The sequence below is a fragment of the Rousettus aegyptiacus genome, unplaced genomic scaffold (genome assembly GCF_014176215.1).
Source record: "Rousettus aegyptiacus isolate mRouAeg1 unplaced genomic scaffold, mRouAeg1.p scaffold_m13_p_16, whole genome shotgun sequence".
NCBI classification, from domain to species: Eukaryota; Metazoa; Chordata; class Mammalia; order Chiroptera; family Pteropodidae; genus Rousettus; species Rousettus aegyptiacus.
Window position 1 is genome coordinate 52142332 of NW_023416291.1, and position 13258 is coordinate 52155589.

Below are 13258 nucleotides of genomic sequence, written 5' to 3' on the forward strand. Positions count from 1 at the left end.
TTGCTGCCCTGCTGCGGGGCCATTTTCCCACAGAGCTGGGGATGGAGGCCCAGCCCCACCCACGACGCTCGAGGTGATGGAGCCAAGTGGTCCATAAACCCGGCTCTTTGGTTACGGCGGCCTTCCCCAGAAGCTGCTGGGTTCAGTGCCTCTGGCTGAAGGAGCCTCCGTCCAGAGGCAATCATGCCGCTGCGCCCTCTGAGGACGGCACCCAGCCTGGCTGCTGCTCAGGGCCCACTGACAGTCACTTGCTGGCAAGGGTGGTGATTCGCAGGTTGTAAGGAACTTTGGATTCCCGGATGGGGGGGAAGAGGGGGTCACTCTCTCTAACATCTAGTTCCTGAAAAAGGAACGGGTCCTGGTTCCTACAGAGAAGGCCAATCGTGTCGTTCCCACAGCCCCTCCTGTCAGCCCTGCCTCCCCTCCCGCGCTCACAAGGCCAATGCAACCCATGGGCCCTTGGGACCGTGGAGCCAAGGGTCCCTCCCTGCTCCCCAAGGGACCGGCCTGTTTCATGAGGTTTCGCAGCTCTGGTGAAGTGATGTCATGCGTAAGGGACCTCGAAGCCCACGGCTCTGGACCACAGGTGAGAGGAGGCCTTTAGCAGGAAGGGGAGGCTGGCAGGCGGGCGGCCCCAGCCCCACGCCTGGGGGGCTGCCCGCAGCGGAGTCCGAGGACGCAAGCTCTTTCCTCCAGGGCCGTCCAGCCGGCAGGAACCTGGGAGCCCCTCTGCCCGCACTCAGGGCTCGGCGGGCAGTGCCCTGCAGTGGGCGCCTACTCCCAGCTGCTGGTGTCCTCCGGGGCCCTGGGACCTCTGGAGGCAGCGGCCCTGCCTCCAGGAGGCAGGAGGTGACGGCTTGGCCCTAACCCGCCAGAGCCAGGGCCGGCAGGGACGGTCCCTGCAAAGCGGCAAACATTCTAGCGTTGCAGGCCAGATGGTCTCTCACGCAACTACTCGACCCGCCGCGGACAGCAGGCCAGGGGAGGGCGGGGCCGCACGCCAGCGCAGTCTGAGTTCTAACCGCCATGTCGCGAGTTCTTCCAATTTCCCCCCCAACTCTGTAAAAACGTAAAATTCGTTCTTAGTTTGCCGACTGTATGAAAATAACCTGCCAGACTTGGCCCACGGGCCCCAGTTTTCGACCCCTGCTCCAGAAGGAGAAAGAACAGGAATGCCTGAAATGCGGGCCAGCGAACGCGAGCGTGGCTTCGGCGTGTTAGCACAGAGGCAGAATGACAGAAGAGGGACGATGGACGGAGAGACAGGGGCTTCTTGGGGCCCTGAAGACGGTACTGAACCGACAGGCTAGCCCCTTAAATCAGAGGAGTGACAATTCCGCCCTGGGTTACGATCTGATGAAGGTGCTAGAGGGAAGGAACTTGCCCAGAGACGGGGCGCAGCAGACTGGACTGGCTCAGCAGGAAAGGAACCCTGGGGTCCTCCCCTCCCCCCGCCTTTCACTGGCTCGCACGAGAGGCTGAAGCCCGGGGACAGCAGGCTCCTGAGCGCTGGGGACGGCTGCCCCGCTGCGGCGCCCCGCGGGCTGAGAGGTGGCGCCCGGCACGGCCACACGCAGACACCCGCGGCCAGCGGTCGGCGGTGGCGAAGCGGCTGCCCCGCAGGGAAGGCCCTGCGAGGGGCGCTTGGCGCGCGCTCGCCCCGCGGGTCCCGCTGGCCGGAGCGGAGCATGCCGCTTGTTCAGCAATTTCACGCTCTGCCGCCGCCTGGCGAGGAAGCGTGCAGGCCGAGCTCAGGCGGCACCTCCCAAATGCCGCTTGTCTGTGAACACACAGCTGACCCCGAATCTGCTCTCGCCGGCTGGGCAGTCCTCGCGGCCGCCCCGCTTGGGCTCTGGCAGCACCGCCAGGACGCGCCCGGCCAGCTCCCCGCTCAGTGGCACCTCCCGCCACCGCAGCAGGTCACGAGGAAACAACCAAACCACCCGCCCTGGATGCTTAATTACTCCTCAGGTCAGACAGGAAATCCTGACGAGCCCACGTCCCCCTTCTTAGCAAAGCCCAGGGGCTCCGCCTGCGATGATCCCCCCACGATTTCTGAATTAAGTATAAAGAGCCCAACGCTTTTAAATGCTGGGAACGGCTCCCATCTTCCTCGCTACAAAGCCCATTTCCTTTTCTAAACGGCGCTGAAACAGTACAGATAGAGAAACAGCTAATTAGAAAAGCAGAGTTTAGCCCAGTCATCTAGACCAGCGCTGCCCGGAGAGATACGGACAAGCCACCTCTGTAACGTTACTGTCTCTAGCTGTCATGTTCAAAAAGTAAAAAGGAACAGATGACATTCACTTTAATGATATATTTTGTATGACCCACGTTATGCAAAAATGCCAGTCTATAGAACCAACATAAACAGATTTTTGGTGAGATGTGCCCTGGTTCTGTTAACCGGAGTCTTGGACACTCACAGCTCATCTCCATCGAACTGGGCCAGAGTTCAAGGCCATGACACTCCCAGGCAGCCAGCGCGACTGTACCGATCATCCCAGCTTAGACCCCCTTTGTACGGGTGTGAGGTCTAGAAAGCGCTAGACGCTCGGGGTCTGGGCCCCGGGAACCACCCCTGCATTCTGCCCTCACCAATGCCCTGACGCTGCCCTGACTGGGGACAGCTAAGCGACCCCTCGGAGGAACCCCAGGCTCGGACGTGGGAGGCTGGCGGGAAACAGCGTTTTCACCTGCAGCGGCCCCCAGGAGGGGGTCCCTCCTATTCCACGTGCCCGCGGCTGGCTGGGCCGGTGTCCGCTGTGGAGACAGGGCCGGAGGGGCTGAAAGCCACGGGCCGGGCGAGTCCCACCTGATGGCCTCCTCTGTGGTCCGCAGACACCCGAAGTGACCATCCAGGAAGGCAGGCCCCCAGAGCCGGCGGCTGGGGAGGGGCCTGGCCTGCTGCCTGCCCGACAGCCCTGCTTCCTGCCTGCACCTCACCCCCCCGCGCGGGTCGGTCGTCCCCCACTTGCTGGAGTTCACGAGCCCTGTGCGCATCCGGCCAGCTCAGCCCCCAGAAGGAGACAGACAAGCAGGGGAGCGGCAGGCCTGAACCCCCACGCCAGGCACTCAGGGGCTTGCCCCCGAGGGCCACGAACCCTGTAAGCTGTCACCCAAACCTCACGGTTGGGTGCCAGGAGCGAAGGGGATTTGAGAACGAGTGCCCGGTTCACACGTCGCATCTTCCGGCCGGGAATCGGCCGCAGGCAGCCCTCGGGCCCAGAGCACCGGGCTCTGCCCGCTCCGTCAGCGCCCCGTCCGGAGGGAGACACGGGGCCGCCCAGGCCCCAGCTGCCGCCGTCCGCCCGCACCACGGCACGCCTCCCCTTTCCCAGTGAGGGGCGCTCTAGGGGCCAGGAACGCAGCCCTCACAGCCTTTCGCAGGGTCTGAGGGCGCTTACCTGAGTAGCCACCTTGCCGTAATCAATCCACCGCAGAGTGGCAAAGTTGGTCGACTCGGCACAGTTGAACCCGTGGTTGAAGCCGGCGTGGTAGCCGTAAGGGAAGGTGATCATGAACTCCCCGGCCTCCTGTGTGATCTGAGGAGGCCAAGGCCGACAGGTGAGGGGGAGGCCCAGGGTCAGAAGGACGGGGAATTCGTACACGGTCTGTCTGCCGGAAGCAACGCCTGGCCTGGGAAAGGGACGGGCTGGTGGCGAAGGCCACGGGGAGCCACTAAAGAGGCCGGAAAGGGCACGCGGGCTCAGGGAGTCCCCAACACGTGCCAGGGAGCCCTGACTTCAGGAGCCAACGGACTTCACCAAGTGACAGGCGGCTCTGACTGCACAGACTCCGGTCGGTTTTCCACGTGGCTCATGAATTAAGGCGGTGTGGTGGCAGCCACAACAGTTTGCTGCCTGCCCCTGCTCCCGGCCGTCTGGCTAAGGCCCCGAGGTGACGGACGCGAGCCAGCACTCCTCGGGGGTGAGCTGCAGGTACAGCGGACTGCTGAGCGCTGCCATCCAGGGGCTTCCTGTTCCAGAGGCGGAGGGGCCTCCCGCTCCGAGGACGACGGCCGCGTCACACCACCGCCCACCCCGCGCTGTTCCCGACAGCAGGGCGAGGGGGCGCGTGGCACTAGCCGCACCCCAGGACGGGGCGTGCGTGCAGTGCAGCGTCCTGCCCTAGGAGGACGCGACCTAAGTCCCTCGCCATTGTAAGCACAGGATCTGCCACTCCTCCAGGACGCAGGGCCCTCCGACGAGGTCCAGGAGACAGAAGCAGCACTTGGCGTGTGCGCGTGTGCGCGCGCACACACACACACACACACACACGATGTCCAGGCCCGAGCGCTGGGGAGAGTTGCTCTGGGATCTAGTCAAACAGTCCGGACAACCAGACCTGACACAGAGACCCCAAACCAAGGAGCTGGGTATGAGTGACCGGGGTGGGGCCCACAAGGGCCCAGACCGAGGCTTTTGGAGCTGCAACCCCAAAGCCTGGAGGAGGAGGTGGGGGCTGCAGCCTCATCCCCCACCTGGGGACAGGGGGACGCTTGCACATGACCACGCTGACCACCCTCCCCACGGCCGCGGAGCCAGGCCCAGAGGAGACCGCGAGCGAGAGTCGGCACCGTTCCCGCCGGCCGGGACGCCGAGCTGGGAGCTGGGGCTGCGGGCGTGGGAGCCGCTCCCTCTGCGGTCAGCGGGGCCGGTCTCTTCCTCGCGGTGCCGTCGGCAGCAGGCACAGACCGCAAGTGGCCAGCGGCCGCCGCCCCGGACGGGAACGGACACCAGGCCTTTCGCGATGACGTTTCTTCCTGGGTTTCCCGGCAACGGGATTGGACGCCCTGCGCCCCTGCATCCGGCCGCTTTGCTCTTCAGCATTCACTGGCCCGCCGTGCGCAGCCTTTCGTTCCCAAAGGGAACCGTCGTGTGGACACGCCACTCTCATCCGTTCCCCTGTGCACAGGCTTTGGGGCTCGGGCGCACACGCTGCTGGGAACCCTTGTGGGCCTCGCCTCGCAGCCGCATTTGCGCTGCAGCAGACAGACATGGAGGGGCCACCGCAGGGCCTCAGGCCAGGGGCACCGGCTCGTCTCCAAGATACCGCCCCCCCCCCCCGCAGTGGCTGCCCCTCTGCGCGCCACTGATGCCCTCCGCTCCCCTCGACTGGCACTGGGCGTGTCCGATGGCAGCCGTGTTTGTGGGCGCGCAGAGGGATAGCCTTGTGGCTTGATCCCCCTCTGCTGAGGCCCGCGGGCCGCCGCGTCACGATGGCTGGTGTGCACGTCTCCGCGCGCCAAGTGCCGGCTCACGCCGCCGCCCCGCCCGCTCACCACGCTGTTCATCTTTCCGCCGTTGATTTGTGGGAGTTCTCAGGCATGCTGATCTTCACTTGTTCCCCCAGAGATGAGCAGAAATCGCTGGATTCATTTAAGTACCAGTGAGATGTGAAACTGGCGGGGGGCGGGGGGGTGAGTGGGCGGCAGGAGACTGGAGAGTAAGGCTTCCAGAAGCCAAGCACAGAGTCAAAAATCAATCAAAACTGACGCAGCCTGGAGAAAGTCAGCCCTTAAGAACACCAAGACGGTTTTCTTTCCAAATAATAAATTGCACCAATCAAGGGAAGTCAGTGTGCGTTAAGTCATATTTTTAAACTCCTGTCCAAGTGACAGCTACGTGCCGGGAACGAAGTGTGCGGCAGGAAGCTGGGGGAGCGCACGCGCGTGTCCCCCGAGCCCCGGCTCCCCGGTCCTCAGCAAGGGTCCTCTGGGCCAGCTGCTGCCACAGGACTCGGAGGGTTGGTTTCGTTTTGTTTTTTAATGCAATTACTGATTTTCTTATTCCATTTGAGCGGATCCTGGAAAGCGCCATCTTGCTTTTCCTCCACCGGTAACTCGCATGCTCCTCTCCGCTGGGGCGCAGCCCTATGTAGCACCAGCCTGGTGCCTTCTGGGTGCACAGCAGGGCCCCAGGGACGCTGAGCCTGAGCCCCTGGGTGTGGCACAGGCACCTCTACCCCAGGCTCAGGCAAACTTCAGGGCCTAGTTCCCCCAGCCCGACGCCCACCATAAATCCAGGCCTGGAACAGAGAAAGCGCTCAGGACGATAAGAAGATTACATTCCTCTCAGAAAATCTACGTGCCAGTGGCTTCACTTTGAGCCCGCCGTGCCTGTCCTCCGTGTCACGGCTGTCAGCATTATCCCGACAGTGAATCGGGAGGCGCTGGCGGCGGTGGATAGGCCAGGCAGCAAGATGACAAGGAGCAGAGGGGATGCCAACCCCAGGGCCCATCACGGAGGAGGCCGGAGCTCCGTCTTTCGTGTGAGCTCGTGCAGAACGGACGAGCAAGTCAATGGCAGATTCCAGAAACACACTCTTTTAATTACTAAAAAGCTCTCTATCGATCTGCTTTTCCTAAGAGGTAAATACCATTATAGAGATTTATAAGCAGGGTGTGGGAGTCACTCCTTCGAAGGCCACCAAGAATTCCGATCAGGGATCCATGTCGAACCATGGCAGGGGCGTCCGTCAGAGCCTGAAGACAAGGGCCTTCACCCCACTGGCCTCAGGGAGGAAAGGGGGCTGCCAGCCAGCTCCTGCGACCTGCATCCCTGTCCATGAAGCGCCGCGTTGGAGAACGTTCTGGACAAACCGCAGGAGAGCAAGTACTTCTCACTTCCACGAGCGATGCCAGGGTCTGTCCACAAAGCTCCTGGTGAAGGAGGGCAGAAGGCGAAGAGGGGAACGCAGAGACCTGCATTTCCTGGTGAACGAGTGGTGGCTGGAAGTCACTTTGGCCCCGACAGGGAGGACAAGTCCCCGATGCGCACGCTGATGCTGCCCGCGGTGTGACTGACCCGTCAGGAGCCACTTCCGACGGGCCGGCGCTCAGCACTCGGCGAGAGCGAGGAACGAGGGTCTGATGGTGAGCTTGCCTCTGTGCCTGACAAATGGCTCCCCTGGGGACCCCTCCAGAAACCGAGCCCCAAGAGTGTGCTCAGGCCTGTCCGGAGGTTCAGGTGTGCCTGTTGCATGGGCTGAGGTGGGGACAGAGGTCTAGACGTTCTTGCCCAGAAGGCTCATCCGTGAGGAAGGAATCGCCTGGAGCAGGTAATTGCTAAGCGCAACGCACAGCAGAGCCATCTCCAGACCCAGGCACCTGCGAGCCCCCTGGGGGCCTCGGCGCTGTGGTCCGGCCCAGGGGCTCCCGCAGCCTGCCCGCCCTCTGCAGCCACGTCCCCGGCTTCAGGCCTCGTGCGTCACAGCTCTTCGGTCCTGGAGCCGTGGGGTGAGTGAGTTCACAGTCCCGCAGATGGGCACTCACTGTCTCAAAGGACGCCTGCCAGGTGTGGGCAGGTCCAGGGAGCAAGGGTGCAGGGCGTGGGGGGCAGCAAAAACTGGTGCCCTGTGGAGGGGAAGAGGGCCTGCCCAGGGGCTCTAGGGCCCTCCGCAGCTGGCCCCGCACTCTGCGCCCCGAGCCTGCAGAGCCTGCAGAGGCGCAGCCCACTGGCCACACCAGCCGAGGCTGGGGTTGGATTCGGGTCAGGGAGGGAACGGGGGGCACGTCAAGGCCCCACCCAGCCACCCCCACCCTCGTCCCCCAGCAGGAAGAGCTGGAGGCTGCTGCCCAGCCGACGTGGCCCTCCCCAGGCCTGCCTTTGTCCCAGACCCTTTTCGAGGGTTAAGAAGCCAGTTTCCTGGTCGTCTGGGCCCCAACAGCCCCTCCTGGGGCGGCCCCTACGTACCCGGCTGAACGGGATGCCGTACTTCTTGAGGATGATGGGCGAGATGAGGGTCATCTTGTGCCGCAGGAAGGCATCACAGCCCTGGGAGCTCCCGGGGAAGAACCCTGAAGCAGAGAAGGTGGGCGTCAGAGTGCGGGCCGGGTCAGGCCAGCGCTCTCCGGGCAGCTCCTTCCTCCGCCGGAGCACAGAGCACAGAGCGCAGCACCAAGGGAGCCGAACATATGACCTCGTCACGCAGCGCCGCGTGCTCTGCGGGTGGCGGGAGGTGGTGACGCTCTGGCCTTCGCTTAGCACACCTGGAGCAGAGAACCTGCCGGCACTGAGAGGCCGCACGCCCACCGCACACGCCCGCACTCACAGATGGGGCAGGCGCGGGTGCGCAGGCACGTCCCCCCCAGCCCCGCCAAAGACCCGCTGGGGTGCAGCCGCGTGGCCGCCGAGCCGCGTGAGAGCAGAGTCAGGGCGGCAGGACGCCGGAGCTCGTGCTCCAGAAGCGGCGAGCTGCGATCGGCGGGGAGCGGTGCCCCCTCTGCACACGCACACGAGTCTGCAACAAGGCCCTGCACGCCCCGCCCCCACGGCCACCAGGCAGGTGAGGAGCGAGAGGCGCTGGGGCCGCAGTCCTTCGGGGGACAGCAGAGCAGCGGCCCGGGCTCGCCCACGGCTCCGGCCCTAAGCCCCGGTCAGAGTCCGCGTTCGGGCGTGCGTCCTGCCCCAGACTGTGCAGCACGGAGCTCGTGTACATGACGTCAGTGAGCACAGCCCGTCAGCGCCACCTGCTCAGGCAGCTCGTCCAACGAATACAGTTCAGGGACGTTCGGGCCACTTGCTGGCTGAGGCTCAAATCAGCGACACGTCTTGTGGGTAAAGAAAAGCAGGCCCTGAAATCCCACGCGGCACGGGCCACCAGCGGGAGGTGGCAGACGGGCTGCCACGGGCACTCGGCGAGGACGCGGTGCGGCCTCTGCCCCTGCGTGTCCACCGCCCTCCACAGCCGGCCTGGGGGACCCTTCTGGAAGCGACCCAGACTTTGAGGCCCGTGTGGGACCCTCGACCTCCAGGACTGTGAGAAAATGAATCCGTGGCATTTTTTTGTTGTTAGAACTGCTTTTAGAGCAGTTTAAGATTTACAGCCAAAGTGAGGGAATCTGTCATTCTAAGTCCCTGAGTTTGTGGTAACTTGTTACGACGGCAAGAGAAAACTAATATGATGGGAAAAGATCTTTTAACTGCTATTTTAAAATTAAAACTTGTATTTCAAATGTGTATTAAAAAAATAGAACGGGAAAACACTTTTTATTTGCGAGTGTGGCGAGCACGTGGAAACCCTGGCTAGGACCCCGTGTGACAGGGACTCCCCACCGTGAGAGCGTGTTCCCGAGAGACGGGCTCGGCCCACTGACAAGGACAGGGCCCAGGCTTCCCACAGAAACGTCACCATGACACCCCTCTGCATCCAGCCCCATGTACCCTGATGAGCCTCCCTTCATTCTCGGGGGACCAATGCCATTGATGTGCGGCTCGGACAGGGGGCCCCTATTTTTGCAGAGAGATCTACCACTCCCATTGCCAAAGCAAAACATCGAAAGGGAGGGGAACAAAGCACGAGGCGGGGGTCCCGGTGGAGACGTGGGGAGGGGCCTGAGGACAGCGGCCAGCAGTGAGGAGGCCGCGCCGATGCTGAGCAGTGGCTTCCGCAGGGTTCTGTGGCCGCCTTGCGAGGGCTGGACTGCTTGTCACTGCTGCCCGGACAGTCGGGATGACCAGATATGGGTCCTGTGCTGTGTCGGGGGCTCCCAACACTGGAGGCCTCGCCCTGCCACCCACCCCCACCTGGGTGCTGCCTGCGAGGGAGGGGCGGGCGCTCAAGCTGACAGAGCATGGGCCAGACCGCGGGGGTGACAGGGGTGACGGGGCACCAGCCGCCGGTCCCTCCCTCGGGGTGACCGGGGACCTCAGTGTCACTCCAGGGGTCCCTCACCCCAGGACCTGCCTTCACTTCAAGTCCGTGCCCCTCTGCGGACGCAGCCCGGGCCCCTGTGACAAAGCCGCGGGGCAGGCCTGGCGAGGACAATGCGGGCGGTGGCACAGTGGCTGCTGGAAGGGACACTTGCTGGGGGAGCCCAGGCGAGTCACAGCTCCGCGTGCGAGGCCTGCAGTCACCCAGGAGCTCTGAGGCCCAGGCGAGGTCGCCCCCAGACTGCACAACGACCTGAGGACTTGGGAAAGCGCGCGCTGGCGCGACCGAGGACTCTGCTAAGACACCGACGCGCGTGCCTGAGGTGACAGCAGCAGCACGCTGTGCAGAGCCCGTGCAGTGACGGCCCCGGCAGAGGGACCACGGACCTGATCGCGTGAGAGCAGGCGAGGGGGCGGGGAAACAGGACGGCGGCCGCCCCGCCCAGCCGCCCCGCCCAGCCGCCCCGCCCAGCCGCCCCGCCTCCCGGGCCCGGGCCTCCCCTCCCGGCCCGCCCCGCCGCCGCAGACACCTACCTATCGCCAGCCGCTCCAAGCGCTTGCCGTGCTCCGGCGGGATGGCGTACCTACGAGAGAAGGGAGGCAGGGTCAGAGCGCGGCCGTGTGGCAGCCGCACCTGAGGGTCCCCAGGGAGACACGGCTCGTGCGCGGAGCAAGCCACTGCAGCCGCGGTCAGGGCCGAGGGCACGCGGGCAGCGGCCAGGGGCTGTGGGGAGGGACCCGCGCGGAAGGCGCTGGCGACCAGGCGGGCCGTGACGGAACTCTCGGGGCGGCAGGAGCGGGGACGCTCCCTGTTAGGTGGCACTAAACCTCGATGAGGCTTGAAAAGCAACAAGCAAAACAGAAGCCCGAGCCCCGAGCCGCAGGGCGGGGGCCCGGCAGCCCCGCACCCCCGGCCCATCCCCGGCCTCGAGAGCTGACTGACGGGGAATGCGGCTTCGGGAAAGAGAAAAACATCATCTGTCACCCACTCCATACGTTTTATTTTTGCACGTTTTACATTTGAAAGATTACGAGGCCGTCGTAAATAAAAAAGACGTAAGGGGGATGTTTGCAAGCAGACGACGCGAGAGCGCCGTCCCGCCGATGCTGAGCAGGGAAGCGCGGCGGGGGGCGGGACGAGGGGTGCGGGGAGCCCCCACCCATGCCGCCCGGGGGACTCGGCAGGCAGAACTGGGGTGTAGGTCCCTAACGACTCAAAGTGCTGCGCAGGGGCCAAGGGAAGGGGTGGAGGTCCGTCACCACGGTGACGTGACTCTAGGAGAAACTCCAGGACAGCGTCTGGACCTGGGGAACCGCCTGCCCCCAGGGGACACAGGAGATGTCCGGGAAACCTGTGGTTGTCATGACCGGCGGTGCTCCTGGCATCATGTGGGCGGGGCCAGGGATGCTGCTCAGCCCGAGTGCCCAGGACGGCCCCCCACAGAAGGCAATCAGCACCTAAGTGTGAGCAGTGCAGAGGGGACAGACCCTGCTCCAGAACATCCGCATTCTGGAATGAGTCCGGCATGGGATGCAGTCACTTCCTCCTCTGCCCCTCAGGTACAGGGAGAGGTGGGGCCCACACAGAGCAGGGAAGCCGGCCCAGACGCTGTGGCCAGTTAAGTCCATTTCAACAGAGGGGTTCACTACCGCTTCTTAATAAAATAAAAGGGTACGGGGTGGGAGGTAAGTTGAGCACATGTCGTCTTTAATCTAACAGGACAAAAATAACTAACTTCTGGGCGCACTCTGGGACCCTTGAGGCAACGGCCTCAGCACCTTCGACTCTGCTGGTGTCAGGATTTTCCATCGTCCGGACGAGGACGAGGCTTCTCTTTTTTAAAATGGCCTTTTACCACTTACACAGAGATGATAAAAGTCACCCCAACCCAAAGCACCTTTCTGGGACTGCCGGCCCCCGAGCGAGGAAAGGCAACGTCCCGTCCCTTCTGGGAAGACGCGGAGGACGCGGCCCAGGACGCGATGATTAATGCGACATCCCCAGTCTACAGTGCTGCTTGCACTTAATTACCGTCTGTAATTGGGAGTTGTAAAGATAAGATTAATTGAATCTGGTGGATGTTAAAAGTTTAATACGTTGCAACATGGCTCCTCTGTTATCAGGAAGGACAGACGGCGGGGGGGGCTGGGCGGGGCACTGGGCTGGGCGTTTGGGAGAGCAGCCCCTAGGGAGACGAGAAAGGACTCGTGGGCAGGAGGCTGGAGCCATGGGAACTTCTGGGCTCCAGGGTCCCAGAGCGAGCAGTGCCGCCCACTGCTCAGAGTGACCCAGTGACAGCCTCGAGGGTGCCAAGTAGCCCTGCCGCCAATGACGCACCACACCGGCCCGAGCCCCAGGGACTCAGGTGAGGAGAACCTCGGTTTCAGAGGAAGGTGCGCAGACCGGGGTGTGTGTCCTTGAGGGTCCAGGGCACGGAACTGCACCGGCCAGAGGCGGGCAGCACGGGCTTGCTCTCCACAGCCGCCCGAGTCCCACCGCCTGCTGCCGCCAAGAGACCCCGGCACTGGGGGCTACAGGCGCCCGCTGGGCCTTCTCCCCCACCACGGCCCTTGGGGTGCCCTGGAAAACCAGCTGAGAGCTGGCCTCCCGACAGGCACTGACGTTCGCCAGCAGAGAGAAGGCCCCGAGGAGCCCGGCGCACGGTACCCTCGTGACGGTCCACCCAGCGTCATGCCACCAGGCTGGGGCACCCCCGACTCTCAGGCTCGGCGCTAGGAGAAGGAAAGAAAGAAAAGAAAGACCGGGAAGCAGCTATTCGAGCTGCGCGCGTCTGCACGCTAACCCCAAGGCAGGCGGCATCTGTCCGGACGTCAGTGAGCTACTTCTCAGGGCAGTAACACAGTCGGTTCTTGGTCACCAATAAGAGCGCAGTCCGGCTCGCAACCCAGGAGATCCGTCCCCATCGCAAGGTCACACAAGGTCAAATCAATCAGCTTTGCCCGCCTGCGACCCCAGGCAGCCTCTCTCTGGGCTGGGCAGCCTGGACCACCAGGAGGCAGAGGGTTCTTTCATGGTTTCCTCGAACAGATGGCCTCCGGCCTCCGGGTGCCCCGGCCTGGCCTCTCAGCATGGGCTGGGGCAGAGCCGGCTGGCCCGCCCCCTCCTCCGGCTCAGCCCCCCACTGCGCCGCCCAGGGCCTCCCCGGCTCCCCCCCCCCACGTGTGCTCCGCTCAGCAGGCCCGTGACCCCTCACTCCAGACCGGGTAGCATCTGGTGGGCCCTTCCAGGTGGTCAGCTCACCCCAGGCCAGTGATAGGGCATGCAGGGACGACAGCCTGGCACACAAGTCACACTGGAAGAATCTGGAGACACTGGGATAGAGGAACAGGCCAAGTGGGAGGGGAACAGAGCGGAGGGTTCCAGAAGCAGAGGAAGGGGGGGGGGGGCGGGCCGCGAGGGAGACGGGCGGCCGGCGTGAGGTCACCCAGCCTGCCCTGGCCACAGCCCCCAGCCTTGCCCTGGGAGTCTGGACCTAGGTCAGTGGCCGAGGATGGTTACAGAGGGCGCCTCCCAGGGGGACTGCTGGCCACCACGTGGGACACCTGGTAAGTCTAGCCCTGAGGTTAGCCAGTCTGGAGCC

The 13258-nt window shown here is 64.0% G+C and overlaps 1 protein-coding gene across 6 annotated transcripts in view; it reads right to left on the reverse strand.

Moving 5' to 3' along the window:
• The window catches only part of KDM4B (lysine demethylase 4B), a 104057-nt gene that overhangs the window by 37140 nt on the left and 53659 nt on the right, over nt 1–13258 (reverse strand). For all 6 annotated transcript variants that reach the window (XM_036234070.1, XM_036234065.1, XM_036234068.1 and 3 more), the window contains exons 7-9: nt 10191–10240; nt 7698–7801; nt 3408–3545 (exon numbers count right to left, since the gene is read on the reverse strand). In XM_036234070.1, coding sequence (XP_036089963.1) covers nt 3408–3545; nt 7698–7801; nt 10191–10240 — 292 coding nt within the window. The remainder of the gene's footprint in view (nt 1–3407; nt 3546–7697; nt 7802–10190; nt 10241–13258) is intronic.